This window comes from Cebus imitator, unplaced genomic scaffold (assembly GCF_001604975.1).
Source record: "Cebus imitator isolate Cc_AM_T3 unplaced genomic scaffold, Cebus_imitator-1.0 Scaffold161, whole genome shotgun sequence".
Classification (NCBI taxonomy): domain Eukaryota; kingdom Metazoa; phylum Chordata; class Mammalia; order Primates; family Cebidae; genus Cebus; species Cebus imitator.
This window is the reverse complement of record NW_016107476.1, coordinates 918,793-946,577: the sequence shown is the minus strand read 5'-3', so window position 1 is coordinate 946,577 and position 27,785 is coordinate 918,793. Positions and strand designations below refer to the sequence as shown.

Genomic DNA, 27,785 nt, shown 5'->3' with positions numbered 1-27,785 from the left:
AAAAAAAAAATGGAACTCTTAAGTCCACACCCCTGGATGCAAAAATAGCACTGGTCCCCCACCCCTGCCCCATCTCAGAAAATGGCACTGTCATTCACTCAGGTAGTTGACAACATCAAAATTCCTAGAAGCCATCCCTGGTTTCTCTCCTTCTCTCACTCCCTGTCCCCAATCCATCAGTATGACCTGTGGGTCCCTTGAATCTAACTGCTTCTCATCACTAACCCAAGTGCAAGTCCCTATCAGCTCTAGAGTTGATGCTACAAAGACTTCCTGTTTCTCCTCCTGCCCATTTACAGTTAAGAGATTCTTCTAAAACATAAGTGAGATCATTGCATTGTCTTCTTCAAAACCCCCCAGAGTCCTTCAAAGCTTCTCATCAGTTTTTGAACAAACCCCAGAGTCCTTATCCTGTGGTCTCTAAGGCCCTGCAGCCACATGTTGGGGCCCCTGGCTGGCTCTCCCAGCCCTCACTCACTGGGGTGCATTTCCATGGCTAAGCTTGCTCCTTGGACACACCAGCCTCTTCCCACCTCTGAGGCTGGGCATGACTGGTGGCTCTTTCCCAGACTTCATAAGGCTTGGGACCTTTATTTCACTGTGTCAAATGTCTCAGCAGAGAAGACGTCCTCTATCTAAAATAGTACCCACCCCCATCACTCTCCATCCCCACCCTCCTCTATTTGCCTTCATTATATATTCATGTATCATCTGTCTCCTCCTATACAGAATGCAGGCTCCTTGAGGGCAAAGGCTTTTAATGCCTGCTTCCTCATTGTATCTCCAATATACTTGGCCCACAGAAGGCACTATGAAAATACTTGTAGAATGAATCACTTATGCAATGATATTTTAAGTAGACTTCAACTTTCCCTATAATAGTTTCTTTTTTTAAATGATATAATTTTAAAGGTAAATGGTTACATTGGTTCATTCTGGGTGGTGGGTACACCAGGGTTTGCTGCCCTTTTGACTTTTTGTGTATTTGACATGAGTCCATAGTTCCCCACAAACTGTGGAGAATTATGGTCGCCAACTGGGGAGCCGACTGTGTGTTCTACAGGGTGAAACCAACCAGATCTGTGGCCTTGCATGTCTTCCAGAATGTGGCCTGGGTGTGACAAGGGCAAAAGGGGAGAGCAAGGAAGCAGCCTCAGAGCTGGAGATCACAGGCTCATGGGGCTTTGCCTGCCACTTGCTATGAGGCTGGGTCAAGTCTCATAGTGGCCTACACCCACTAGACCTGAGCTGCACCTTCACCATGTCAGGCTCGCAGCAATCAGGTGGGAAGGGAAACGCTGTTCTTTTCCCTGGAGCCTCGAAGCGGGTGCTCTGGGGAGGAGAAGTGGCTGATCTCCAAACAACCTCAAATTTCCAACAGGCCCCACAAGAAGTCACAACTCACGTTCTGCAGTTCCGCCCGAAGGTCCCTCAGGCTCTTCTCAGTTCCAAAGTACTAGGGCTCATTGTTTCTAACTATCTTGAATCCAATCTCTTCCCACAGTTGAAGAAAAATCAAAACAACCAAAAGTGACTTGTTTTTGAGCTATGGAGTTTGCAAAGCATTTTGTTAGGTGTCAGCTTCTGTAAGCCAGCTATTAAGTCCATACCCCCTGTTCACAGTTGAGAAAACTGAGGCTGGTGGGGGTGATGAAAGGGCTGGCCTAAGAGAATGGGATCTGTTTGAAAAGCCAGCAAATTAAACCTCTAGCATACCAGCACTAATGCTCCAGGGGCCTCTTTTTCCCAGATGGGTGTATTTGGTCCTTCTCAAATGTGACAATGACGACAATGCACTGAGAAAACCACGCACGCCCTGCAGTTCCTGCCACGGTGAATTCCAAGATTTAGGCATCCAGGCTGAGTCTGCAGGCCAGCTCCTGGGCTGCCATACGGCCCCACTCCTTCCCCCAGTTCCTAACCAGCTCACAATGACATGTCTGGTCTCATTTCAAACTGGCTCTCTGGCCTGCTCCCTCGCCCCATACAATCTTGGCCTTTCCTTTGCTGGAACGTTCTTCCCACCCTAAGCCTCATCACCGGTGCTCAGAGCACCCCCTGTTTCTCCTTGGCATCACTTTTTACACTTGGATTTTCTATGTATTTGTGTTCCTCCTCTCTGCTAGACTATAAGCTCCAGGTTGGCAGGGGCCAATCTGACTTTGGCCCACAGAAGGCACTATAAAAATACTTGGGTCTAGTATACCGGGTTGAAAATGACAAAGAGGAACCAGGTAAGTGAAGATCATGAAGAACATTCTAGACAACGGGGAAGGCGAGAGCAAAGGCTTCGAGGCAGAGCAAGCAGGATGTGTGTGCTAGGGAGGAGAAAGGCAGAGTGTCTTTGGTCACCATTCTACAGCTAAGTACCAAGTCCAAGATGGTGTATGTGAGACTGTTAGGCCCGTGATTGCTTGGGTCTATTACTCAACACAAGGGACGAACGTGGTGCTGTGGGGAGGTCCCACCCTGTTGGCACTGCAGATGATGCCCCAACACAAAGAGCACATCCAAGAACTGGAGGTCCAGGAGGCATGGTCCTAGCGACAGCAATTTACCAGAATCCTGTGCTACTTCTGGCCTTCTGATAAGTCCTAAGTGCTGGCAAATTCTCGTTATCATCCAAGTCTGCTTGAGGTGAGTTTTCTTTCATTCATGAAAGAAAGGCTTTTGACAGGTGTACCTCCCTGGCAAGACCGTAGGCTCCCTCATGTCATGACCTGTACACCTCTGCCCTGCTTCAACTAAGTGCTGGGCACCAAATAGCTATTTAGTAAGCATCTGCTACCTACCTAGCTCCCACTTACTATGTATGTGTTCATTCACTCATTCATTCATTCATATATTCAACAAATATCTACTCAGCACCTACTACATAGTTTTCTTGAGACAACTACCCAAGTGCAGAGAATTGAACAAGCCAGATGGGGTCCTTGCTTATGCACAAACTAACATTTTTAGTTAAAAAAAAAAAAAAAAAAAACCAGACACACGACTCAAGTAAATCTACAAAATAGCTGAGGACAGTGGTAGGGTCTGTGCAGATAATGAAACAGGAAAATGTAATAAAGAATGAATGAGAAGGGAGTGATATTAGCAAAGTGGTCTTCTTTTTATGGAAGGCCTCTGGGTTGAAAATGACAGGAAGGAGCCAGGTAAGTGAAGATCATGGAGAACATTCCAAATGACAGGGAAGGCAAGAGCAAAGGCTTCAAAGGCAGACCAAGTGGGATGTGTGTGCTAGGCAGGAGAAAGGCAGAATGTCTTCATATCTATTATCCTTCATGGGGAATGGGGCCCGATGAGGCCAGAAAAGTGGGCAAGGACCTGATTCTTTAAGAATTTCTCCAAAGACAGTATAGATGCATGCAGGGATTGAACTTTCATCTCCTGGGGCGTCGCCATTCTTCAGGCCTGTCCTATGTGGATGCTAAATATGTCAACTGAGGAGAGAGGACACAGCATGCTGGGTCCCCACTCGAGGCCCATTTTGTCTCCTAGCACAGCTCTCAACCATTCTGGTCTTTAATTCTGTGATCCATCCATCAAGTAAGGACTTGATGATGAACTTGATGATCACAAAGACTCTTTCAACATCAATATTCTACAATTATCTTCCTCTGTGTTATCTTTTTAAAAGCATGAGATAAATCAATATAAAACATAAGCCCAGCACTAGAGGAAAGCTGTAATTTAAGAAATACATTTCCAAAGCATACATCTGAAGTGCAACAGGGCAAAGATGGCCCCTCCAAGTCCCACTCAAGCACAAAGTCTCTGGTTCAGCTGTCTTGCTGAACAGCTGTTTTGCTCATGTCTCAAAATTCTAGGATAGTGAAACGCAGCCACAGATACTTTTCTAGGTATAGTACAGAAGTCCCACCACCCAAAGAGCAGGTTCCATAGCCCTGAAGCTTCCTGGTGTTCTCAGCATTCCTGGCCATAGTTCCCTCCTGAGCCCTGGTGGTGGCCTGATCCCATTGCTGACCCCTCCCCAGGGCAGAAGAAGGAGATAATCACCGGTAAAAAGGGACCAGGCTCCCACCTCCCTAGCCCCACTGTTTTTGGGGAATGTACCAGGCTTGGCCCACCTGGGGTCCTTGGAGCTCTGTCACAATGCTCTTCAGCAGGTGCTCAGAATGGCCAATGCACCCTTGCCATTTAGGTCTCAGCTCAAAGTCACCTCTTTAGAGAGGCATATTCTGACTTCCACGTGTGAAGGGGTTCCCTTCTCCCCTCTGTTCCCTATCATACTGATCAGTGTTCTTCTTCAGAGTACTGACTCCCATCAGAACATGTGCATTTTAATTCATACATCTCCTCTACTAGACAACAAGTTTCATGAGTTCAGGGTCCTCATCTGTCCTGTCCATGCTCATGTCCCCAGGACCATAGCACAATGCCCAGCCCACAAAAGTTGGCTCGGTAGACATTTGTTGATGGACTGAAGGAAGAAGTCATCCAAAGATCCTTGACCAAGCTCCGAAGAGCACATGGCAGGTCAGAGTCAGAAGTTCCCGGGGAAATCATCCACCATATCACAGCAGTTTTCACCCAAGACAGCACATCTGGGGTAAGGGTGGGGGTGGGTGTCTCAGAATATCATACACCTCCCCCAAGAGACACTGATGTACAAAATGTGTGAGGTTGCCACACTAGAACCACTGGGATGGTCCAAACACTCTGCTTTGCCAGAAAAGAAGAGAAGGGTCTAGCAAAAAAATGTATAATGGGACATTGGGAGACTAACTCAGGTGTCTGACACATACAAACAATATCTCAAGTCCAATGCCAGCCCTCTAGGAGTTTAAACACTTCAGCCAGTAGAGTTCCTTTACTCCTGGGAGCTGGTGGGGTGGCAAATCTGCCAATTCCATCATCCCATTCAAGAGGAAAAGCAGGTGAGATGGTGCCAGGCCCACCATCAGGGTTTACCAAGCAAAACACGCCAGTCACCTGGATGGGCAGAGGAGGTACACGTCTGAGAAGGGTCTGGGAATGCAGACATGAGGCTGACCAAGTGAGGGCAGAGGAGCAGAAATTGGCAGAAGGGCGGGCAGGGGAGGCTTTGTCGTCATCCCACGTTATAAAAGCCAGCTTAGAGGACACAGACAACAATAGGCTTTTTTTTTTTGTTTTAACAATTACCAAATATAAAACCCTGAGTATAAATTTTCTATTTTAGGGTTCTCTAAACAACATTTGACTTTGTGAGTGTTTTACATCTAGGACAAATATTTGCCAGGCATTTCTGGCCCACGTCAGAGTGCTTATCTAAAAAGCTGTTTTGTTCTGCTCTTAATAGGAAAATTCTACATTCAATGCAGGGTACTCACTCTGCCTAGGAACCCACAAGCACTTGCCTCCAAGTGCTCAGCCTCCAAGGCTCACCCACAATTCGAGCAGCAAGCCGGATCTGCATAAGAGCCATTTCTGAGAGGCTGTTTCTATCTACGTCAACTGCACTTTCTCTTAATGAAGGGCAAGGACGGACGTGGAGGAACAGGTCAGTGGCTGCCCCTATGCTCAGGTGCATCTGCGTGAGCTCTGCTAGGCTGCAGGAAAGTGTGGGGAAATGTAGTAATCCTAAGGCAAGGCTGCAGATGATACCAAGTGAGGTATACAGCTGGCGCCTGCTGCATGGCGGGGCTGCTTTGTCTTACAGGCAGACTATGCTATCTGTGGTCATGCATCTCAGGATGCTAAGTACGAATGTACTGAGTGATCTCCAGAGAGCAGCCACGAAGTCTGAAATGCACCCTCACACCCTGGAAAGCTGGAAGGACCAGCACAAGACTACCTGCCCTTCCCAGGTGCTGGACAATGTCTCAAGGCCAGTGAACATTCTTGTCTTTAAGAATTTCTATCACCGTGACCACGTGATAGGCTTCAACATGCTGTCTCACAACAGACCCCCAGTCCTCACAATGACACCGCACAGCAGATACTGTCTACATTTTACAAATCAGGGAACTGAGGCTTCAAGGTATTAAACGACTTGCCTAAGTTATGAAAGGATGAAGTCAGGATGCACACTTAAGTCTGACTCCAAATTTACATCCTTTCCACTATATCACTGCTTTCCCCCAAAATTTAAAAATATCTCCCTAAGATTCTAGTATGTCTCTTCCTCAGTCCATGGGTTTAAAAAAGAAGGCAAGTTCAATACAGACCATGTTTGAGTTATGGCCAATATATCTAGGTGGGACTACCCAGCACGCAGTTAGATGGACCTATTCTAAAGGAGGGCCTCGCAAAAATCAGAGTTCATCCACCAGTTCCCAGGGGGCTTCTGCCGCATAGGAAACACCAGAGCAAGAGACGACACAGAAACTGTAGAACTGCGGGTCATGGGCACCCAGGTGGAAGTGCAGAGCACCAGGATCCCTGGAGGGCTCTGCAGTGAGTCCAGTCAGCCAGGACAGGCACCAGATAGAAACCAGGGTCAAGGCCAGTCGGGGTGGCTCACATCTGTAATCCCAGCATTTTAGGAAGCCAGGATCAGTGGATCATTTGAGGTCAGGATTTCAAAACCAGCTTGGTCAATATGGGGAAACCCCATCAGAGAAGTTTTTGTATTAAAATACAAAATACAAAAGGCAAAAATTAGCCTTAAAATACAAATATTAAAAATACAAAAATTAGCTGGGGGAGGTGGCAAACACTTGTAATCCCAGCTACTCGGGAAGCTAAGGCCGGAGAATTGCGTGAACCTGGGAGCAGAGGATGCAGTGAGCTGAGATCGTATCACCACACTGCAGCCTGGGCAACAGAGTAAGATTCTGTCTCACCAAAAAAAAGAAAAAGAAGAGGAATAAAAGAAACCAGGGTCAAGGGGACAAGGAGGCATCCAGGAAAACTTCTGGTGAAGTCTAGGGCCTTCTTCCTAAGCCTCTCTAAAATAAGAAACATGTAGTTTTTTTCTGTTCATATATAAACCAGTGCTCAGACCAGAGGTAGCTGAGGATCCATCTTGCATCTAGCTACTTTTGTTGACAATCAAGAAGGCAACAAGGGGGATAGCTTGCAAGGGGATAGGCCTGTGCAGCTGGACAAACTTGGCTTGAATCCAGGATTTGACACCAACTAGCTGTGTGGCCTTAGGCAGGGTACTTAACTTCTCTGAGGTTTGGTTTCCTCTTATGTAAAGCCAGGTGCAGTGGCTCATTGCCTGTAATCCCAGCACTTTGGGATGCTGAGGCAGACTGATCACCTGAGGTCAGGAGTTTGAGACCAGTCTGGCCAACTTGGTGAAACCCCATCTCTACTAAAAATAGAAAAATTAGCCAGACTTGGTGGAGAATGTCTGTAATCCCAGCTACTCAGGAGGCTGAGGCAGGAGAATCATGTGCACCTGGGAGGCAGAGGCTGTAGTAAGCCAAGATCATGCCACTGCATTCCAGCCTGGGTGACAGCAAGACTCGGTCTTTAAAAAAAAAAAAGCCTATGAAAGCATCTCCTGGTTAGGCATGGTTGCTCATGCCTGTAATCCCAGCACTTTGAGAGGCCCAGGCAAAAGGATTGCTTAAGCCAGTAGTTTGAGACCATCCTGGGCAACATAGTGAGATCCTGACTCTACAAAAAAATAAATAAATAAAAACAAAAATAAAATAGAAAAAGAAAGCAAGCACCTCCTACCCTATTGATGGGCGTGCAGCAGACATTTCATAATTAATGGTCTTTGACAACTGCTCTTTGGCAACCACAGCCAGCTTTGACTCTGACCTCACGGCTGGGACTTGAGTCAGAGGCATCCCAAAAAATGCTCCTGGAAATTGCTACCACTAAATCTTCAAGTCCGAAGAGGACGTCCATGGAAATCTTGATCCTTGCTGGCAATGCCTATTTTCCTAAGAAGGAACCTTGTCACAGGAAGAATATCTCGGGGCCAGATCCTCAGAAAACCTCCACACGACCAACCAGTCAGCATTAAAAACAAAAAAACAAACAACAACAAAAAACAGCTGCCACCAAACCCCAAAGGAAGTCATTTCCAGGCAATGCCCTTCCACGAGAGGATTCTAGAGGGATCTCAAACCCAGACAAAGGGGACTGAGATAAATGCTTGGTGCTCAAGAATTCTGACCCTCGCCTGACCCCATGCACAAGATACTTGCAGTAAGTTCACTTTCTCTGCAGACCGAAAAAGCCACCGACAGCTGTGGAATGTCAAAAACAAGGCAGCCTGGGTCTAAAGTTACCCCTCCTCCACCGCGAGAGGAAAGAAAACACATTTCTGGGCTTCAGCTTCTTTATATTTTGCTTATGAGGAACACATGTCGACAAGATATAGGATACACTGCTCTGTTTGCCACCAAAATGCACAGAACATAATTTTATATGAAGCTACACCCGTTTAATTGTGATGCATTAAGTATTATGTTCATTGTTTCTGAAACTGAGTAGAAATGAATAATTTATTTCAAGGGAAACTCTTGAATATGAAATGCCTCATCTTTTAAAATTACAATTTGGAAAGCAAGAAGGAAAAGATATCCATAGCAAGTGAACCTTCTACTGCTAATAAAAAACAATGCTTCAACTGCTTCTACCTTGTTTGCAAACATTGCATTTTTAAAATATTCTTGAGAAGCATCAGGAAAAAACCTCCAGGTTTCCACCATGTACACATCCACTCAACACAGGGCTAGCATATTCAGTATTAATTTTCTGTGTTGACTAAGCACATGATCTTTCCTTTTCCACTGACGTATGTTAGCTCAACTGGAATGCACTTCCCACATCCCTGCATTCTGGTCTCTGCCATCCCTTTCCAGAACTTTCCTTCCTGCATCCTCGTTCTCTTCCTCTCTCCTTCTCCCCTTACAAGGCATTGCACTCTGCTCTGCGCGTTCTGGCTCACCACCATCTCCTCAGCAGCTAGCACATTCCCTGGCGCACAGTAAGTTCGCAAAAAACCTGAGTTACTGCTTATTTGTAAGAGTAGAAAATCAGTGTTTTGGACTGACTGGTAATTGTAATTTCGGGTATGGCTATTGGTGTTTCTTTTCTTTTCAGAGCAGAAGAGATCTGCGTGCACTAAAATCATCTACTATTCCTGTTTCATGCTAATAGATTGAGGGAGGAGGAGAAAGAGAGTGAGAATGCATAGGAAAGGAAGGTGCTGGAAGTCACCTGCCCACCTACCCGCCCGTTTCCCGCACAGTTCAGGAGTGCCAAAAATGCATGAGACATTCTTTAAGTGTTACTTCTAGCAACCCTATGAACTGGATACTATTATTAACCCCATTTACACATACAGGACCTAGAACGTTGTAAGTAACTATTTACCTGCAGTCTCACAGCTACTAAGTGCTGTAACGGGGAATTCAAACTCGGACGTGCTTAACTCCAAGGCTTTTGCTGCTTGCCACTGTGCTATTCTTTAGCGCATATATTTTCTGGGATCATCAGGACCTCATCCCCTGCCCCTCTCCATTCCCAGCCCAATCTCTGGAATGAATGCAGAGGGTCCGCACGGTAGGTCCTGCCCTAGGAACATGTTGCCCTTCCTCCCAGGGATCACCAGCAGCTGAAAAGGGCAGCACCACCTCTCCCCATCTCAGCTCCATTGATACCATTAAAACAATGTCAGAGCACAGTGTGGGTGCAGGGTAGGACACACAGAGAAGGGTATCTTCTTAGGAGCCAGCTCTGTGAGTTGCATAGGCACTCCCAGCCCTCACTCCCTTCCTCCCCAATCCTCTCCCCTCAAGCAGGTGCTCCCTGGGGTGAGTGTGCACTGCTTTCGGTGATCACAACTCTCTTCACTTAGAACCTTTGAGTTTTCAGTCAGACATTCTCTTGCGAAATGTTCTGAATCAAGTTGAGAATTTGGCACAGAAAACAGCTAGGCGAGGCAGAAGACTGGGGAGTCAGAGGAATAAAGTGGTAAATGAAGAAACAAGCCCATCCTCAGGTCCTCCAAGCAGGTGCTACCCAACAGGGCTCCAGAGGTCCAAGAAAGGCTGGACAGAACCATCCCTCCCAGGCAGGAGGCAGCACTGCCTAGGGAGCCAAGCACTCACACCGGAGCCACCACCCCCGAGTGAGAAAGCAGAAGTCCACCCTGAGCCCAGGACAAAGGGCAGTGCTGGGGTTGGGGCTCAGGCCCTGCAGAAAGGCAGATGGGGAGCCACCCTCTCAGGGATGCAGACTATCCACTGCCCACCAGGGGAGTCCTCCTATCACCAGCCATGCCACTCAGCATCCACAGGGGTCCCAATGAACAGTTAGTTGTCAGAGACCACCTTTCTCCTACCACAAGCCAAAATGCCAGCCAAGGCCCTTCAGGATGACCCAGCTATCTGCATAGATTCCTGCTGGCCCCTGTCTACTCTGCTGTCTTTCTGTTTACGTATACCCCTCCACTCCCTCCCACACACACACATACCTTCCCAGGACCACCCAGAGAGATGCAGTCAGCCAGCCTCAGGGACTCCTGCTCCTTTGTCCTCCCTGCCATGGTGGGCTCTGTGTACTTGGCCTCTGCCTTCTGAGCCTGTGCATGCTTTCTCCTCAAGATGGTACATCTCAAAGGAAAGAGCTTGAACTTGACCCATACATGCTCTTGCTCCATTTTTACCTGGAGCTGAGGCCAATAGCATGATGCTCCTAGCTTCATTTTTTGTTTTCCCAGAAGGTACCTTCTGTGATGAGGGGTTACTCACCCACAGCAGGTCTTATGTCCTTCTCTGGTCTAGAAGCATCCAGAGCTCCTGTGTGTGCTTTTATGACACAAAACTCTATTAAGCTGAACTGTCTGAAATCGTTGCTGTTCTACCATGTTGACTTACTAAAATGGCAATTTCATGAGATTCTATCTAAAAATTTCAGCAACGCTAAGACAAGTTAGCCATCTCTCCTCCCCATCTTCTACTATAACAAAAGGCAAGCTCCTGAGTGTGACAAACCTGCCTCTGCCCAGCTCTCCTCACACCCCTCCTCATACCTGCTGTTCCAGCCATGGCAAACCCAGACTCACTATGCCTTTGCCCAGGCTGTTGCCTCTGCCTAAAATGCTCTCCCCAGTCAGTTGGACTCAGCAAACTCCTATCCATTCCATGAACCCCAGCTTAAAAGTCCCCTTTCGCAAGGCTACTCTGACCCGCAATACTACCCAGTCCGTTATTCCCACCTTAGGACCACATTTGAGCTTTCTGCAGCACTCTACATATTCATCATAATTTATCTTCTGTATATCTATCTCTAAAGCAAAACAGGGAATTCTTAGAGGACAATTCCTATTTACCTCTGAATCACCTGGGCCTCCTACTGTGCTCATAGTAAGTTCCTAATAAATATCTGATGAATGAATTTGGCAGAAATGAAATTCTATCATACTGAAAAACTGAAAACTGATAGACTATAAAATCTTACCTCTTCCTCTCTTCATTGTAAAATATCAATATATGTTACATATATAATATGTAATGTTAAATATGTTATATATATGATATACATCATATACCCACATACATATACTCAGTAAAAAATATCTAATAATCCTTTATGAAGTTCGTGCACTTCACTTTCATGGGATATTTCTTCCGTACATGTTATATATATGCAAATGGAAGCTGCTGCATGAGTTCTGAATCCAGGCTTCCTGGATGAGAATCCTGGCTCCACGACCACTTAGGTGTGTGTTGTCAAGACAAGTTTCTCATTTGAGCCCCAGTTCCCTTATCCACCAACCAAGTGGGGCTAAGTGTGCCTCTGTTGAACAAGGCTTAAGTGAGTTATGACACATAAAACACCTAGCTCTCTGCAACTCACAGCTGCTCTATCATTTTCACTTCTCTTTAAGTATTATGGGGAGGGCAACAATTTTGAATTGGGACTATGTTCAGCCTGGTCACTCCTTTTCCCATTCAAATGCCACTTGCCATTCCCAAGCTTAGAAGAATATAGTGGTTCCATTGAGAACTCTCCGGAATTCAGGGATCTCCTAGTATCTTCTTCATCAAGTGTTTTATTCAAAACTCATAGTAACAAGGATCAATGAAACACTTCATAAACATGGGCTTTAAGAAACCTGCTGGCCTATCCCCACAAAGAATGCAATCAATACTTATTTTCATACATTATTAACTGTACACAAAACAATCATGTGCAAGGGGCAACAGAAATCACAGCTGGCGTGGTGCTCCTTCCACAGTTCACAGGGACTGGAGGAAAGTGGTACCAGCATGGTGGAAGACAAATGAATAGCACATCAGGTCACCTTAAAGCGGGACTAAACTGTGTATTCCTTTTTTTAACCACTGTGTAATGCTATTTATACGACAACATGACAAAAAATGGCCCTAGGCATTCTGCTCCACTTTAGAAGCCTTCCATCTCATACTGAAATGAAAAAAGATACAATCCAGAAGTTGTTTCTGTGGTTAATATTTCTGCAGTTCCGCAGGAATGGTTTTAATAGCACGCGTGTTCTGGATTTTGGTTGTCAATTAAGAACCCATCAGAATGCAGGCCCACATATTAAAATAATAGGTAGTGGTGTATATTGCAACTTTAAAGGCCTTTGTCAAACAGTGTTTTAGGATGGAAGACCAAGGACAAAGCTGGGAATTAAGGAGGGAGAGAAGGGAGTAGATAGCTCCTTCTAAATAAAGGATCCTGGCTTGTGCTTAAAATTTCGTCAGCTAACAGTAGAAAGAGCACAGGTTTTGGAGTCACAGGAACAAGATGTGGATCTGAACTCTTCCAGGTATCAGCTGTGTGGCCTTAAGAAAGTTACTCAACCTCTCTGAGCCCAGCTTTCCTCCTCAGAAATCAGAGGGCACAATAGGTACTTTTTAGCATGGTGGGGGACCAGAAGAAAGCAAGTCTGTGAACAAGCAGCTTAGTGCAGGACACTCAGCAGGGTAAGGGGACACAGGGTAGGGAGTTCCCCAGCAGGAATCCTCTTCGCTCACTCACCTCCCCTTTAAAAGAGACTGAGGATTCAATGCAGAGAATATACAGTTCTGGGAGTGGGCAGAGTTCCAAAGGGAACTGTGGTTTGACCAAAAATAGGCCACTTGACCAAATGATTAAAAGTCTGTCATATGCTAATGCATGGATGGGGCGGACCCTCGGCCAATTTAGTAGGAGTAAATTGCAATTGATTTTCGAAGAAATTGCTTGTTCTCTTGCCTTTCCTCAGCTGTGTGACACTTGCACACACAGCTGCCTTTGTCATAGCCAGGACCAACTGAAACACATGTCAAGGAAGATCTTTTTGAGGCAAAATATTTTATCATATCCACACTTAACACACACTATAAAAACATGCCCATACAAGGAGGCAGATATACAAGTATATGTATGTCTGTGTGTCTGTACACGTGTTTATAAAGATGTTTTTGAGAGCTGGTATTTAGAAACAGTTCTGCCCCCATGGCTGCACACTTCTATATGCTTTGTAAATCCTCCTGTGGCTGGAGAGCTATCCTGAGTCATTTTTATTTTTACAACAGCCTACTATTTGAAGAAAGATCGTAAAAGAGCACACCCCTACAATTTCTCCATAGACTCCACAGCCCTGTCTATGTAAATCCTGGACATGAAAAGAAAATGGTTAAAAGATCACAGAAGATAAAAAAAATCGTAATAATAAAGGTTAACAATAGCTGTTTTCACCCCTAATTTCTGATATGGTGATAGACCCTCTTAGAACATTAATTAGACTGGAAAGAGAGATGAAAGAAATGCCCAGGAGACATAATAAATTAGCCCCTTATGCAAATTACTCATTCGTTTTCATCACTGACCCAGCTAGTTGAGTCTCTAAATTACAGGAAGTGGTTAGCTCCTTTAACAAAAAATTCTGAATGAAAGACGATTTTTTAAAAAAAATCTGAGGGCTGAGAGGGCTTAAAGCAACAAATAATTTCTCACTTTTCCTTACAGACAACCCTGAAGGTGCCAAGAAATAAGAAAATTAACATTCCAGCCACTAGTTCTTGTTGCCAGAGGCCTATTAATTAACGCTTGTTCCAAAACAATGGACAGCTACCTCCTTAACTAGTCAATGTCTGTGGCTCTCATGCTAAAAGAAACAAAGAAACAAAAAGTGTGGTATCCTAAGGATAAAGATTTGCTAACAGGTGAAAGGCAACTGAACTGAGGTGGGGAAATCCCAGGATATGGAAAGTTTCAAATACATTTGAAAACAAATGCATACCTCATTTTACTTGTCATCACTGCCTTACACAATTTATGTTCCATTGTCCTAACAATTTATGGAATTCTTCTTTCTTATCAGTAAAATAAAGGGACAGGGCTAGAATGACCTCCAAAAGTCCCACTGCATCTACAGATCCAGTGGTTTTATTTATCCCTTTGTGAAACAAGAGCAGCACTTCCGATCATTTATTGAAATATAATCTTATAGCATGTATTTGTCTACTGAGCTCACTCCTGCCTTCATTTTCTCTTTCCCACTCTCATTTTCTCTTTTCCCGTTTTCTCCATTGACTTATTTTCTTTTGTACTTTACCTTCTTCCATGTATTCAAATAAGATGCCTTAAATACATTCTAGTTCAAAGTAAGGTATACACTGAATAAATCATACTTTATAAAGGTTATTAACATGAAAGACATATACCAAGATCACAAGTTTCCTTGGCATAAAGAAAATGCTAGAAAAGAGAATAGTTTCGGAATAACTAACTGAATAACTATACAAGATTCCATATACAGAACCTTCAAAAAGGAAGGAAAATATTAAAAGTAATGGTAAATGCAGCAATTACTTTTGCACCAACCTAATATGTTAAAGATCACCCTAGGCCACTGCCCTCAAATAACAAAAGTAGCAGATGACTCTCAGGACCCACAGACACTGGCCCGAGGTCACCCAGCTAGTTAGGGGTAAAAGATGCTAGAAGCAGAACACAGATCTCCTGGATCCTGGATCCATGCTTTTTTACCAAACAAGCCTCAATTTGATACCTCCTCCTGAGAATTTGCTACTGCGTCCCAGAGAACAAAAAACACAAAAGACATCACTTAGAAAGAATAAGCTCCGACAGAATAAAAATTAAGAGATGGCAAAAAGAAATACTTCAGAGGACTAAGGAGAAGGAATGAGGACAGACATATTGGCTATAAATAATTTGCACCTGTAACAATCTTCAGTTCATGCAATTACCTGTCACTCACTGATGTTTTATCTCCCTTCTTCTGGTAACAGGACCTACAGTAACTCTATGCAGAATGTTGAGCTGTCTGTACCTTCACAGTCTTCACTGGAACATTTGGGTCTTTGCCACAAGTGTACAGATACTAGCATGTCCTACTGCTTTATTCATGAACCTTCTTGAGGTTGACATTTAATCTAAATAATAAAATCATGCCTTTAGGAAGTGGTGAGACAGAAAAACACAGGTTCTTCAGATAATCAAGCAGGAAATCAGAGAGTAGATGTAGATTATGACACCGTTTTTATAAAAACATACATGTATGCATATGCACATACACATCTATGTATATTTACACATATAGGAAATACTGAAAAAGTCTCCTATTAGCATGTTTACAGTGGTTATTTTGGGGTGATAGGACTCTGGGTGATAGAAATTTCTTTTCCTTTTTTTTTTTACCTGTTTGCAATTTCCTATTATTCTACAATAAAAATGGATTGCTGAGGGGCAGGAGAGGGAGAGAATAAAAACCAAAAGTAGTGGTCTGTGAAAGTGAAATGTAAGTGTACTTAGCAGAGCCTTTGCAGACGGAAGCATCTCCCAGGTTTAAGACATGCCCTTCTCAGGGAGCAGTAATTCTTGCTGCTATGAGGGGCACTGGAAAGAAGATTTATGGGTAGAGGTTAGAGGAATAGGAATCAGCCAAGCTTGGTAGGGAAGGCTGATCACAAGAATCCTTAAGCACAGGAAAAGCTCCCACCCCAGGTAATCACCAGCTGCAACCAACTTACTTCCGACCAAAGAGCATAAGGACAGGAGTCCAAGTGAAAAGGAGAGACTCAGTGCAGGAATAAGAAGGACCTTCCCCATAGGGTAGCTAAGTCTCAGGACAGGTGATTAAGAGACAGGACTTTTTCTAGGGTCTTTTGGATAGAGGATAGATTTTTCATTGCTTGTTCAAGGTAGTTTATAAGCAGCCTTCCTGAAGGCTTGGGCTTGCTACCCTTTGCAAGACATTGACTCATCATTCTCTGATGGGGCAAATGCGGTCTGCTGAAAAGAGTCCGAGTCTTGAGTCAGGAGCAAGCCAACAACTAACATCGCCTTACTGTAGCTTTAAAAAGGAATGAGACTTATTGAGGACCAAGTGTGTTTCAGGAACTATACTGGATATTTTACATATAGCATCTTTAATCCACAAGAACCTGTCAAGTAGACATTATCGTCATCCCATTTTACACCCATGGAACCTAAGGCACAGTGAGCTCAAGATAAGGCAGTGGCAGAGCCGGATTCATTCATTCAGGTTGGTGCTGGTGGAACTCCAGAGCATGTGTTCTTTCTCCCAGCACCAGCACATGCAAACGTGTGGAGGGATGAAGCTGCCCAGAGTGCTGGTAGAATAGTAGCTCCTCAACCTGTCTTGTCTACGATACATGGTGCCTGGGGCAAGTTCAAAAGCCAGTTAGTAAAAGAATGAAGGAACACTGAAGCCAGATTGTTTCTGGAAATCACCAAGGTGTGCAAGACCTGGGAATAAGGAGGTCAGGTTGGACTGGGAGAAGCTAGCAAGGTCGGTTGGAAAGCCCAGGCAAAGGTCAAGTGAGAGATAAGACAGTAACATCCATGGTGTGGAAAGAGGAGAGCAATTCAAAAGACAGCAGGTAGTTTCAGCAGGACTTGGTGATGGGGCCAGCTGAAGGAGTGTGGCCGGTAGATGGGATGGAGATGACTCCACAGTTTATAGTGCAGATCACTAGGTAGACAATAATGCTATTAAATAAAACTGGAGATCCAGAAAGAGAAGGTGTAAGGAGCAAAGAAGAGATGATGAGATCCGTTTTGGACATAATGAATTTGAGTTAACTGAGATACCGCCAGATGGAGTCATCCAGGACTCAGATGGATATGCTGATTTAGTGCTCAAGAGAGGCTGCAGTAGGAAGGCAGGCTCTGAGCCATTGATGTAAGTGGTGGCTGAGGTCTCCAGAATGAATGGGGCTGGTCCAGAGAATATGCAGACAGAAAGGAGCCAACATTGGCTCCCCCTATACCAGTGCCATGTCCTGGCAAAGGAACCCACGCCTACCCTCAAGCACTGTGACCTTGTCCAATCCCCACCTCTTTGAGCTTCAAGTCTATAAAACAGAGTGCTGGACTGCATCTCTAGGGACCCTTTTTCCCTAACATGCAACCACTCGTGATTGACAGGATGCCGGCTCAGGGTGAAGAAGAATGCCTGGTGCGGAGTTGACACCCAGCATAACCAGCAAGTCTCCGACTTTCCAGGGGGAAAGACAGACACACAAATAAGTCTTCTCAATATGCTGTGATTAATGGCTACCATAAAGGCAAGAGCACAACAGAGCATGAGGGAGTCCTGAGTGGAAGTGCCTGTTTGTGGGAATTCCAGCAAAGGCCTTCAGAGGTGAAATTTGATCTTGGTCTCGAAGAACTGACAGAAACTTTCCAAATAAAGGCAAGGCCACATGCAAAGGCACAGGAAAATGAAGGCACATGAAATACTTGGGAAATGGTTTGACTTGGTGAGCTTGAGTGGAGAGGGGGTGTGGGACTTCAAGATGGAGAGCAGGGCCCCCAATGGCCTGCTAAGTAGTTTACCATATGCCAGAGTAGATAACAGGAAACTAATGGGGGTTCTCAAATATAGGAACACCATGATGAGAGCTGGGTGGCAAGGAAAGGACCACCGCGACCCCTAATAGCTGGTATTTACAAGGCTTTCTCTCTTGTCACGACCTCACAAGAAAGCAGGTGATGTTACAAGGCTCTTCTCCAACATGTAAACTTTGTAATAATTGTAATAATTTTTTTAAATAACATATATATGATGGTGCATTTGAACAGAAATGCTAAACATGACTAATTATTCACAGAATCACTCAGAAAAAAAAAGCGGCAAGACTCAAAGGAGAGTTTAGGCATAGCTCATCCTGGAGCAAACCACTTCCAATTACTTAAGAACCAATCTGGAGATCCTCAGGCTTCCCGGAAAGGTCAAAGCCACTCCTAAGACTTGGTAGGAAAATGATGAGAGCCAGAGCTAGGACATTTTCTTTCAGCAAATCAGGATGTTCAAAACCTAACATTACTCTTTCCCTACAATCTATCCACTTGATTCTTGCATGCAATATCATCAACTGTGATTGTATTTTAAGGAAAGTCTAGCATCTCCTTACTTCTCTACAAAAGTCCAGTCTCCCAATCAATAGTTTTGAACCTTGCTGCTGAAGGGGTGCTTCTAACCTCCCTCTGATCCCCATCCTCTGGCTTTTCTTGGCACTTAGTGTATTTTCAAAATTTCTCACTGCTTAGCTCTACCCCTCCAAAGAATTAAATAAATAAATTGCCAATAGGTTCATCATTCTTTCAAATCCCTATTTACTTCCTGTTTTGTCTTGAACTTTTCTGAGGAAGAAAAGCAGGGCCAGAACAGAGGTGCAAGAGCAGAGAGCTTGGATGGGAGACAGCAGATGGGAAACAGTGCAATGTGCGTGCAGGCTTCCACCTCTGAGCCACTGAGCGCCCACACAGTTCTGCCCTCTGGGATCCCAGGACACTCTCTGTGCTCCCACCCCTCCTCCGACATCCTCTTGCACTGGCTCACTTTTTCCTGCATGTCCTCCTGCTCACTTCATGTTCCAGGCCCCTAAAACCACACTAGCCTCACCCCACAGGAAACGCACCTCCTCAAGCCCTTAATAGTGCCTCAGGGGCTGAAAGCTTCCGCTCTCAGGTTTCTGGAGAGCAGCCCTCCACTCTCCCTCTGCAATTCTCTCCTGACTTGGCTACTTGGTTTCCCTTCTGCAGTTCAAGCTTCAAAACAGAGAGGATGGTTTTTACATTCCATCTTATTTTTGTTCTCCTTCTTTTTCCCAAAGGGCCACTGATAATACCTCAGCAAGGCCTTTTATGTGATTAGCAAGCAAACAACAGATGAAAAGACTGTGGGTTTGAGGAATCCAAGGAAAATGGAAACACAAGAATGTCAAACATGTCTTGTTCGGTGGGAAGATTCAGCTCACCCTTAATGTATGTGGATAAACATGCTCTTCATGTTAGGCAGAGAAATCCAAATATGGAAACTGATTGCTACCATATCTGTGGAAAGCAGAGACAATGTTGTCCTGGTTTCCTCAGATAAATTTTCAAGACAGAAGAGATGTTCTGGAAAGCTCAGATTGAAACCGTGAAAAGCAACATTTATCATCTCGTTCCTCCATCCTTTTCCATCCTACAAAAGCCAAACTGGATAATATGCATTATTCAATGACTTAAAGCCTCTCAAGCTTCCATTTGGCTTTACTGTCCCACTTAAGGAACACAGTCACTGTCAGAGGTCAAATCTCATTAGTGCTGGAACCTAAAGCCAATGCCCTTAAGATAGAAAATGGAGCTCTAGACAAGGTCTTTCTGGCTCTGGCCAATTCATTATGATTTTTGGGTTCTAGGTAGGACAGGGCTCACAAACTCCAGATCAGACTTGCTATGAAAAGAAACCTGGCCTGAGAATGGGATCCAAGGAATGCATAAGTGAAACTCGGCCAGTGCAGAAGAAGGTCCAATACTCATAAATTCAGACAAACCAGTAGTATCTGAGAATGACAAGGCCTCTTTAAGAATAGAAATGATTGCAAGGATGGAGAAGGTGATATAAGGGCACTATGGAGGAATTCTAGAGATGAGCCCAACCTTTCCTCAGATCCATGGACTATTATTACTACAGATTATTTACTTCAATTGCCTCATTATACCAATGAAAGAGCTACTCTGAGAGGGAAAATGAGTGTAAAAAACTCCATTGGGCCAGGGGCGGTGGCTCATGCCTGTAATCCCAGCACTTTGGGAGGCCGAGGTGGGTGGACCACGAGGTCAAGAGATCGAGACCATCCTGGCCAACATGGTGAAACCCCGTCTCTACTAAAAACTACAAAAATTAGCTGGGCATGGTGGTGCACACCTGCAGTCCCAGCTACTTGGGAGGCTGAGGCAGGAGAATTGCTTGAACCCGGGGGCAGAGGTTGCAGTGAGCCAAGATCACACCACTACACTCCAGCCTGGTGACAGAGTGAGACTCTGTCTCAAAAAAACAAAAAACAAACAAACAAAAAAACTCCATTGCTAGCCAGTGTAGTGGCACACCTGTAGTCCCAGCTACTCAGGAGACTAAGGTAGAAGGATCATTTGAGTCCAGGAGTTCAAGGCAACAGTGAGCTGTGATCAGGCCACTGCATTCTAGCCTGGGCAACAGATCAAGACACTGTCTTTAAAAAAAGGTTTTTTAAAAACTAATAAAAACCCCATTGCATCAAGGCACAGTGGTTCACACCTGTAATCCCAGCACTTTGGGAGGCAGAGGCAGGCAGATCACTTGAGGTCAGGTGTTCAAGACCAGCCTGGCCAAGATGGTGACATGTATTTCTCTACTAAAAATGCAAAAATTAGGCAGGCATGGTGGCAGACGCGTGTAATCCCAGCTACTCTGGAGGCTGAGGCAGGAGAGTCACTTGAACCCGGGAGGCAGAGGTAGCAGTGCTCCAAGACCATGCCACTTCACTCCAGCCTGGGCCCTGGGTGACAGACTGAGATTTTGTCTCAAAAAAACAAACCAAAAAATCCATTGCTTATAGAAATTCTGAAATTAAAACCCTTCTTCCTTGCCTGTTTTCTCACTTATCAATGACCATAGAGAGATCCATACCCTTCCAGGCATCAGTACAAAGACTGAGGAGTCCACAGGGCAGGCAGTAGGCAAGCGGCATTGTCCCTCAACAGCAGGATGAAGGTCAGGTTTGCCTCTGGCACCCCATTGGCCACACCCCATCATACTTTCTACAGAACTGCTCCCAGGAGAGCTTAGGTGGTCACAAACGTTTGTCTGTACATCTCCTCTCCACTGCTTAAACCACTGTCCTGGCTGGATCAAGGGGACAGAAAGCACTAGAAGTGACATGGAGGGGAAATTATTGGCATTACTCAGGGAAACATTTGAATTTCTCTTATACTAAACTTGTATCCTTATATCTTATGCCGAAACAGACACACACACACACACTTTTCCTCTGAAGGAAAAGACAGAATAATGTAGAGGAGTGCTTCTCAAGCTTCATGTGCATGTGAAGCACCCAGCCCAGGGATCTTGTTAAATTGTGTATTCTGATTCAGTAGTTAAAATGAAATCCTGTATTTCTAATGAATTCCCTGGCAATGTCAATGATGCTGGTCTAAGAACCACACTCTGAGTAGCAAAGGGTAGATGTTACAAAAGCTTAGAATCTAACAAATCTGGGTTTCAATTCCGGTTCTATCATTTAAGCCTTATGATTCAGGGATGGTTTCCTAACTTCAATATGCCTCAATTTAATCATCTATAAAATGGAAATAATAATACCTAAGAAGCAGGTATTTGATGATTACATAAATTAATGATATAACACTCTTAAAAGAGTTCTTGGCAAATAATAAGGGCTTAATAAAGTCAGTTGCTGCCTATCTCTAAGATTCATGAGGGCAAGAGTGATGACTGGCTCACTGCCAAAACCACAATAGCTAGAACATAGTAGGTGCTCAATGGAATGGATGAATGCATGTATAATACACCCAAATAAAATATCAGTATTTACACACTCCCTTGATTCTGTCTGTGGCTTTTCTGCAACAAAAACAACAACAAAAAGAAAAAAAAAAAACAAGCAAACAAAAAAACATAAAAACATTTAGAACACCAGAACACTCTCACCAGTTACAAACCATAATCTCATAGAATCAAATTCAACATTAACCATCACGTTTAACCACTGAGAGATGTATGATTTGTGGTGGCTATACATACTTGAGAAAATGTCTAAACTGTAAATAAAGACAACATTAGGCTGAACTCCGTATGTCATAAAGATAAATTACTGCCTTGCTTATTCATGGGCTGTCTGAATGCAGATGTTATGAAAATCTTAATTCTAAAACTAAGTTCATTTCCAAACCACCCAAAGAACTGCAAAGAGAGACAAAACAAACCATGGGAAGTGACTACATTTAAAAGGGCTGTTGGGGTAGGAGTACATCCTCTTTTAAATGCACACACTTGCTCAGGAAAAAATAGAAGCAAAAGAATTGTTAACAAATGGCAGAGCTTAAACTTTTAAATCAAAGGCAGACAAGTGAATTCATCCCAAATTTTTCAACAATCTAAGATTATCTTCAGGCCTCTTGTAAAGTAAGTGGCATAATCTGAATATATTCCATTTCCAGGGAGGCACCATGAAGGTATGCAGCAAGAAGAGAATACGATTGCCACCTACAGACAGAAATGGCACTCCCTCTGCAAGAGCTGGCCAATCATATTTTAACATGGAAAAAAAAAAAAAAAAAAAACCAAGTCATCTCCCTCGAACCTCTACCAAACCACCACACCACATTACTTCATTTAGAATTACTTTCAAGTCATACAATCACCTCTAGGCATTCTGCCTCTTCATTATCATCATCCTATTTCTAATTTCCCAGAAACACTGTGCCAAAGAGAATACGAGCCAACGAATTCAAGCACACAAAGTCATCAGAGTGGAAGTATAAATCTGCTTACCTGATATGAATGGGACCACCCGGAATATATCTGACAATCTGCTGTTAACTGGTTCATATGGGGAATCCTCCAGCAGATCATTTCCTACAAACAACAGAAAGATTGGGCTCAGATCTGAAAGATATATTTCAAGAAGTTTTTTGCTGCTGAATCTGAATTCTAATTATGTTATGATTGTGTAACAAAAAGACGCTGAAACTTTGGTTTTAAATGCATCTCTTTGGCTATGGTTTCTTTTCATTCTCTCTGCCTTTGTTGTCCTTGTTCTCCCCAGAGTGCCATGAAAACACTGGAGAACAACTCGGCCCAATCTTGCCAGAAAACTCTCCCACTCTTTGCAAAGGAATAGAAATCAGAGAGGAAGGAGCCGGTGACGTCACAAGCCCTGTTTGCCTTCAGGAGCCAATAGAAGAAAGGTGACCCAGGAGAGACCCACATTTCTGCTTACTCCCAAAACTTGGCATACAGTTGGAAAGCAGGTACCATGGCTATTAACCAGCCCCTCTGAAAGAGACTTCCATTGATAGACTCTGGAGGAAGTGGCAGCTGACAGGTCACATTTGTGTAATACAAATCTCCAGTGTCTCAGTCGAGAATGAACACACAGTGTTTGTGTTAGGTTTACAGACATGAACTACCTCTGGCTTACAAGGACAAAAACATTCCCATTGAACTGGATGGTGGGATAAGTGGATCTTTCTCTCCCTAAGCTACTTCTGTGGTAACCAAGGTTGAACCACACCAGCTGGTTCAAGACTCTGCTAATCTAAGATTATGGCAAACGGGTTTTCACACATCTGCCTCTGATCACGTTTGATGGGGTGAAGATAGAATGGATTCTCCTGGACCTTTTATAATTCTTTATCTTATGTCAGAGCAGGTTAAAGGAAACAGGACGGGGGAAAGTCCAGATCAGATGCAGGGGCACGGGCAAACATCCCTATTATTATTCTGAGGCCAGCGAAAGCCTCAGGCTGGCTTTCCTTGGAAAGAACTTGTGGGTTCCTTGGGGGCCTTTAGGGGGATCCTCCTCCCATGCTCTGATCAGGTTTCAGAGAGGTCAACGGGGTCCCGGCGTGCCCCCCCTCCCCACCTCCTCATGAGTTTGCCAACAACCAGGCCCAACAATGCTGGTCAGCTCAACAAACACCAGCTGCCATTGTCCCTGGGGGCCAATGAAAGGTCCTCATTCCGCAGCTGAGGAGAAGTGAGTGGAGAATGAGATCAGCTGGCTCGGGGACGAAGGGGCCCGCCTGCCTTCTGGGAAGGACACGGGGTGGGCTGGGGAGGTTCTGCGCGTACCCTGCAGGCTCTGGTACATGCTCCAGTAAATGCGCAGGCAGTTCTTCTCCTTCTTCATACCCCGCTTGCAGCGGCAGTTGTAGAGCGACTTCTGCTTCAGGGCCTCCATGGCGCTGCGGCACTCATCCTTGGCCTCGAGACCGGATGCCAGGCTGAAGTTGGTCTCCTTGCCCGCCACGCACTGCCTCAGCGTGCGGTACTTGGTGCTGCAGCTCTGCTCCTTCAGGCACTGATCACTGGCTTTCACGCAGTCCAGGCGGTCTCCGCCGCTCACCTCCGCCGACAGGAACAAGTCTGCGGGGTGGAGGAGAGGGAGCCTGAGTGCCGCGGGCGGGGACCCGGGACTTCCCTGCTTCGGGCGAGGGCGCGCGCCCAGGTCAGGGATGCTCGACCAGCCCGCGGGGACGCCCTGCTCAGGGAGCGGGTCCACCTCTAGACCATCCATTTTCCCGCCCCCTGGAACTCCAGCTCCTCTCCCCTCCTCCCCGGCCCGCGGGGAAAGGTGGCGCAGGCTCAGCCCGCGGGCTTTAAGGGTTTGCTCCAGAGCCTGCGCTGCCCACCGCGCATGCCTGCCCTCCGCCCCGGGGCATCCTGGCCCGAGCGACGACCCGGGCTCCCAGGCCACCCCCGGCTCCAGCCACCCGCTCTGCCCAGCTAAAACTCAGGGGCTTTCCGAGGAGAAGCGCGGCGGCGGACTGGGAACCCCGTGCGCGGGGCGTAGAGCAGGCCAGCCGTGGTCAGCGGTCGGCCGGGCGGGGAACGCCCAGAAGCTACTCGGGGGAAAAGTTTTCACTTCCAAGTTTGCTCTCCCGGCCCCAATGCTCCCCAACTCCACCTGCCCGCCGCGGCTCCGCGAGCTCCCGGGAACTCGCTGGGGGTGCAGGGCCCTGGGCCGGACGGCTCCTTAGTCCCCCGCCGAGCTGGGTCATTAAAAACCACAGGAAATCAAAACCAAGCCCGAAAAGCTTCGGCCAGCGCCGCGCCGCCACCGCCTCCCTAGTCCGGGGATTCGCAATCCCCTTCCCCAAAACGAAACTTCTTCCTCCCACATCCACCGCACCCGCGCCCCAATTTTGGTGCGGGGACCGGGGTGGGCTACTGCAAGCGACCCTTTGAAAGACTTGGCGAATAAGAAAGCCCGCGGCGGGCCTCGACTTACCCAGGAGCGGCAGCGCAAAGTACAGGGTCGCCAGGAACATGGTGCCGGCGCGCGGCTGGTCCCCACCCCCCCAAAAAAATCCTGAGTCGCTGCTGGATGTTGCCGAGGGAGCTTAGCATGCAGCGATCCCCGGATAGCTGTGCTGCTCTGGCCGCCCAAAGTTCAGCTCCATCCAGTGAAAGAGGAAACTCCGGGTCTGGCGCCGCCACCGCTGCGGGCGACTCAGCTGCGGGAGGGCGGCGGGCGCGCGGTTGGGAAGCGGTTCCGCTTTTAGGGATTCAGGTCCGACCCAACCTGGAAGGGAGAGCGCGCATTCAGAGGAGAGCCGAGAGCGCCGGAGACTCCCCCCACCGCCCCTCTCCCCTCCCCCATTCCCTCCTTTGGGGACTTTCCAACGCCGGGAGGAGAACCCACCCCCACCCGGGTCGGGGTGCATGTGCGTGTATTCCAGGGGCCGTTGACACGGGGATGAGGGTGAGGGCTGGAGAGGTCTGAAGAGCGTTCCTAAAGACCACGGGGTGTCTATCGATGAAACCCGAGAGGCTGAACGCAAGCAAATAAATAAATAAACGGTACTTTCCGAGCGTGGTGAGCGAAGCCGGCGGCTGCTGGAGTCCGAGCCCTCAGTGGCGGCGGCGGCAGCTCCCCAGCCAGCCCTGGCGCCGAAAGAGCCCCCTTTCCCGGGAAGTTGGCCGCCCCTTCTTCGCGCCCGCCAGTGAGCTCCCTCAGCCGCCAATCCTCCCCACCCAGATCGCCAATCGCTAGCCCCTGTGGCCACCCCGCCCCCCTCCCCGGGACTCGTCTCTTTCCCGAGGCCGCCAAGCCAGCGGGAACCGATGTCCGGACTGGGGCTGAAACCCAGTTGGTGCGCCCCTACCCTCCGTGCGTCGTCGGCTCCCTCATGGGCATCCGCGCCTCTCACACCCTCGCCCGGTGCCCGGGACTCGGGCGCTTCTGCACCCCCACCCCGGGCAAGCGCGCCGGCCCGCAGTCCCCGCGCGTCGCGGCAGGTGCTGCCTGGAGCCACGAGCGCCCCCCCTCCCAGCCCCAAAGTTGGGAGACGCCTGCAAAACCGAAATTGGTGGCCTGGGGAAGGGGAAGTAGGAGTGGGGATGAGGGACGGGAAGCAGCCATGGGTTCCCAAACAGAACGAAAAAACTCTCTCCAAATGCCACCAACCTGGACTCAACCGGCCGCGTCCAGCTGCGGCGAGGAGCCAGTTTGTTTATTTACTTATTTATTCTTTCGGGGGATGATGTCCCCGCCCCCTCCTTCCCTTTCCCGGCTCACTTTCTCCGCACTAGGGAAAAAAAGATGCAGTAATCTTTGAGAGCTCCAAAGGCCGAGTTGGGTCAGGATGATTTCCGAGCAGAGCTTCAGGCTCGGATACTCGTTAGAGATGTTAGTGGTTATTGGAAGCGGCGCGGGGATGGCGTGTTCCGAGGCCAGATTTCTTCTAGCCAGCGGACCCTTGGCCTGCTCCTGCTCCCCTTGCCCCGCAACGCCAGCCCTCTCCGAAGCTCGCCCGCCAGGTCGCCGCAGCTGCACACGCTCGCTTGCGGTGGGACCCGCGCCCGGACCCGCTCGCGCGCACAGGACACGCAGCGTTCTGCAGCCGGCCGCGGACTGCCAGACACACTTTCACTCTCACACACTCTCTCTCTCTCTCTTTCTCTCTCTCTCTCTCTCTCTCTCACACACATACACACACACACACACACACACACACACACACACACACACACACAGAGAAGGGCACAACGCACAAGGGCTCTTTCTTCTTAGGGCAGTCGAGCCAGATCCTTCTTCCGAACACAAAGTTTTCCCCCCACGTCACTAGTGGCTATGATTCAAGACTTGGTACGTTGAAGATACACTCAGACCCAGGACGCAGTAGCGGCGATCCCGGGATGCGCCCACCCGTTCGTCCACGCCAGCGCGCACACCCACACTCACATGCACGCATGCACACGCAGTCTCTACCTCTCTCCTTGGGCTCCGGCAAGCAGACAAAAGCAGAACCCCTAGCCCACTGCATTTAAACCCGGAGAGACCTGGCTTTAGGAAATTTATAAGCTGACCTCCATCTTGGCTGTTTCGAGAGTAAATTTAAAAAAAAAAAAAAGCCCAACATATACACAGCTCTTCGCCCCAACCCCTGGGACCGCTGGTTCCCAATCCTGCTGCTCGCCTTCCGCCCCTCATCCCGGACGCACGCTCCCCTTCCTGCACGCCGGGGGGCGCTCGGGGCACCAAAGTCTACACTGGGTCCGGAGACCGGGTCTGGGAAACAGCTGCAGTACTGGGTGGGCGTCCGATGGCTCAGGGCTTGTGTTTGGGATCTTTGCTGATGTCCAAGTTCATCTCTCAGGGAGACCGAGTTTGAATCAAATCTGTGTGCGCCCAGCTGTCAAATCTCCAAACCTATTCGCCAGACAATGGGCCGCCGCGGAGGACAGAAAAGAATGGCCGGTTTTGATCGAGGGGGGTTAATTGAAAAGGGCACGGGCTTTGGTTGAAGTTTGAGGCCCGGGTGTCAGGGCGGGGAGAAGAAGAGGAGAAAGGAGGAGGGTTGGGCCGCTCTCC

General features: G+C 47.0%; 1 protein-coding gene across 6 annotated transcripts in view; it reads right to left on the bottom strand.

Annotated features, from left to right (window-relative positions):
• GFRA1 (GDNF family receptor alpha 1) overlaps positions 1-26,806 on the bottom strand; it is a 225,628-nt gene extending 198,822 nt beyond the window's left edge. For 2 of the 6 annotated variants that reach the window (XM_017543805.2, XM_017543807.2), the window contains exons 1-4: positions 26,379-26,806; positions 25,200-25,493; positions 24,041-24,334; positions 22,739-22,822 (exon numbers count right to left, since the gene is read on the bottom strand). In XM_017543805.2, the coding sequence (XP_017399294.1) occupies positions 22,739-22,822; positions 24,041-24,334; positions 25,200-25,239 (418 nt within the window). In that variant the 5' untranslated portion in view covers positions 25,240-25,493; positions 26,379-26,806. Of the gene's footprint in view, positions 1-22,738; positions 22,823-24,040; positions 24,335-25,199; positions 25,563-25,613; positions 25,730-25,775; positions 25,901-26,076; positions 26,224-26,378 lie in introns of those variants that run through there. The other 4 variants (XM_037743975.1, XM_037743974.1, XM_037743976.1 and 1 more) reach the window with 4 other exon arrangements.
• Between the last annotated feature and the right edge of the window lie 979 nt (positions 26,807-27,785).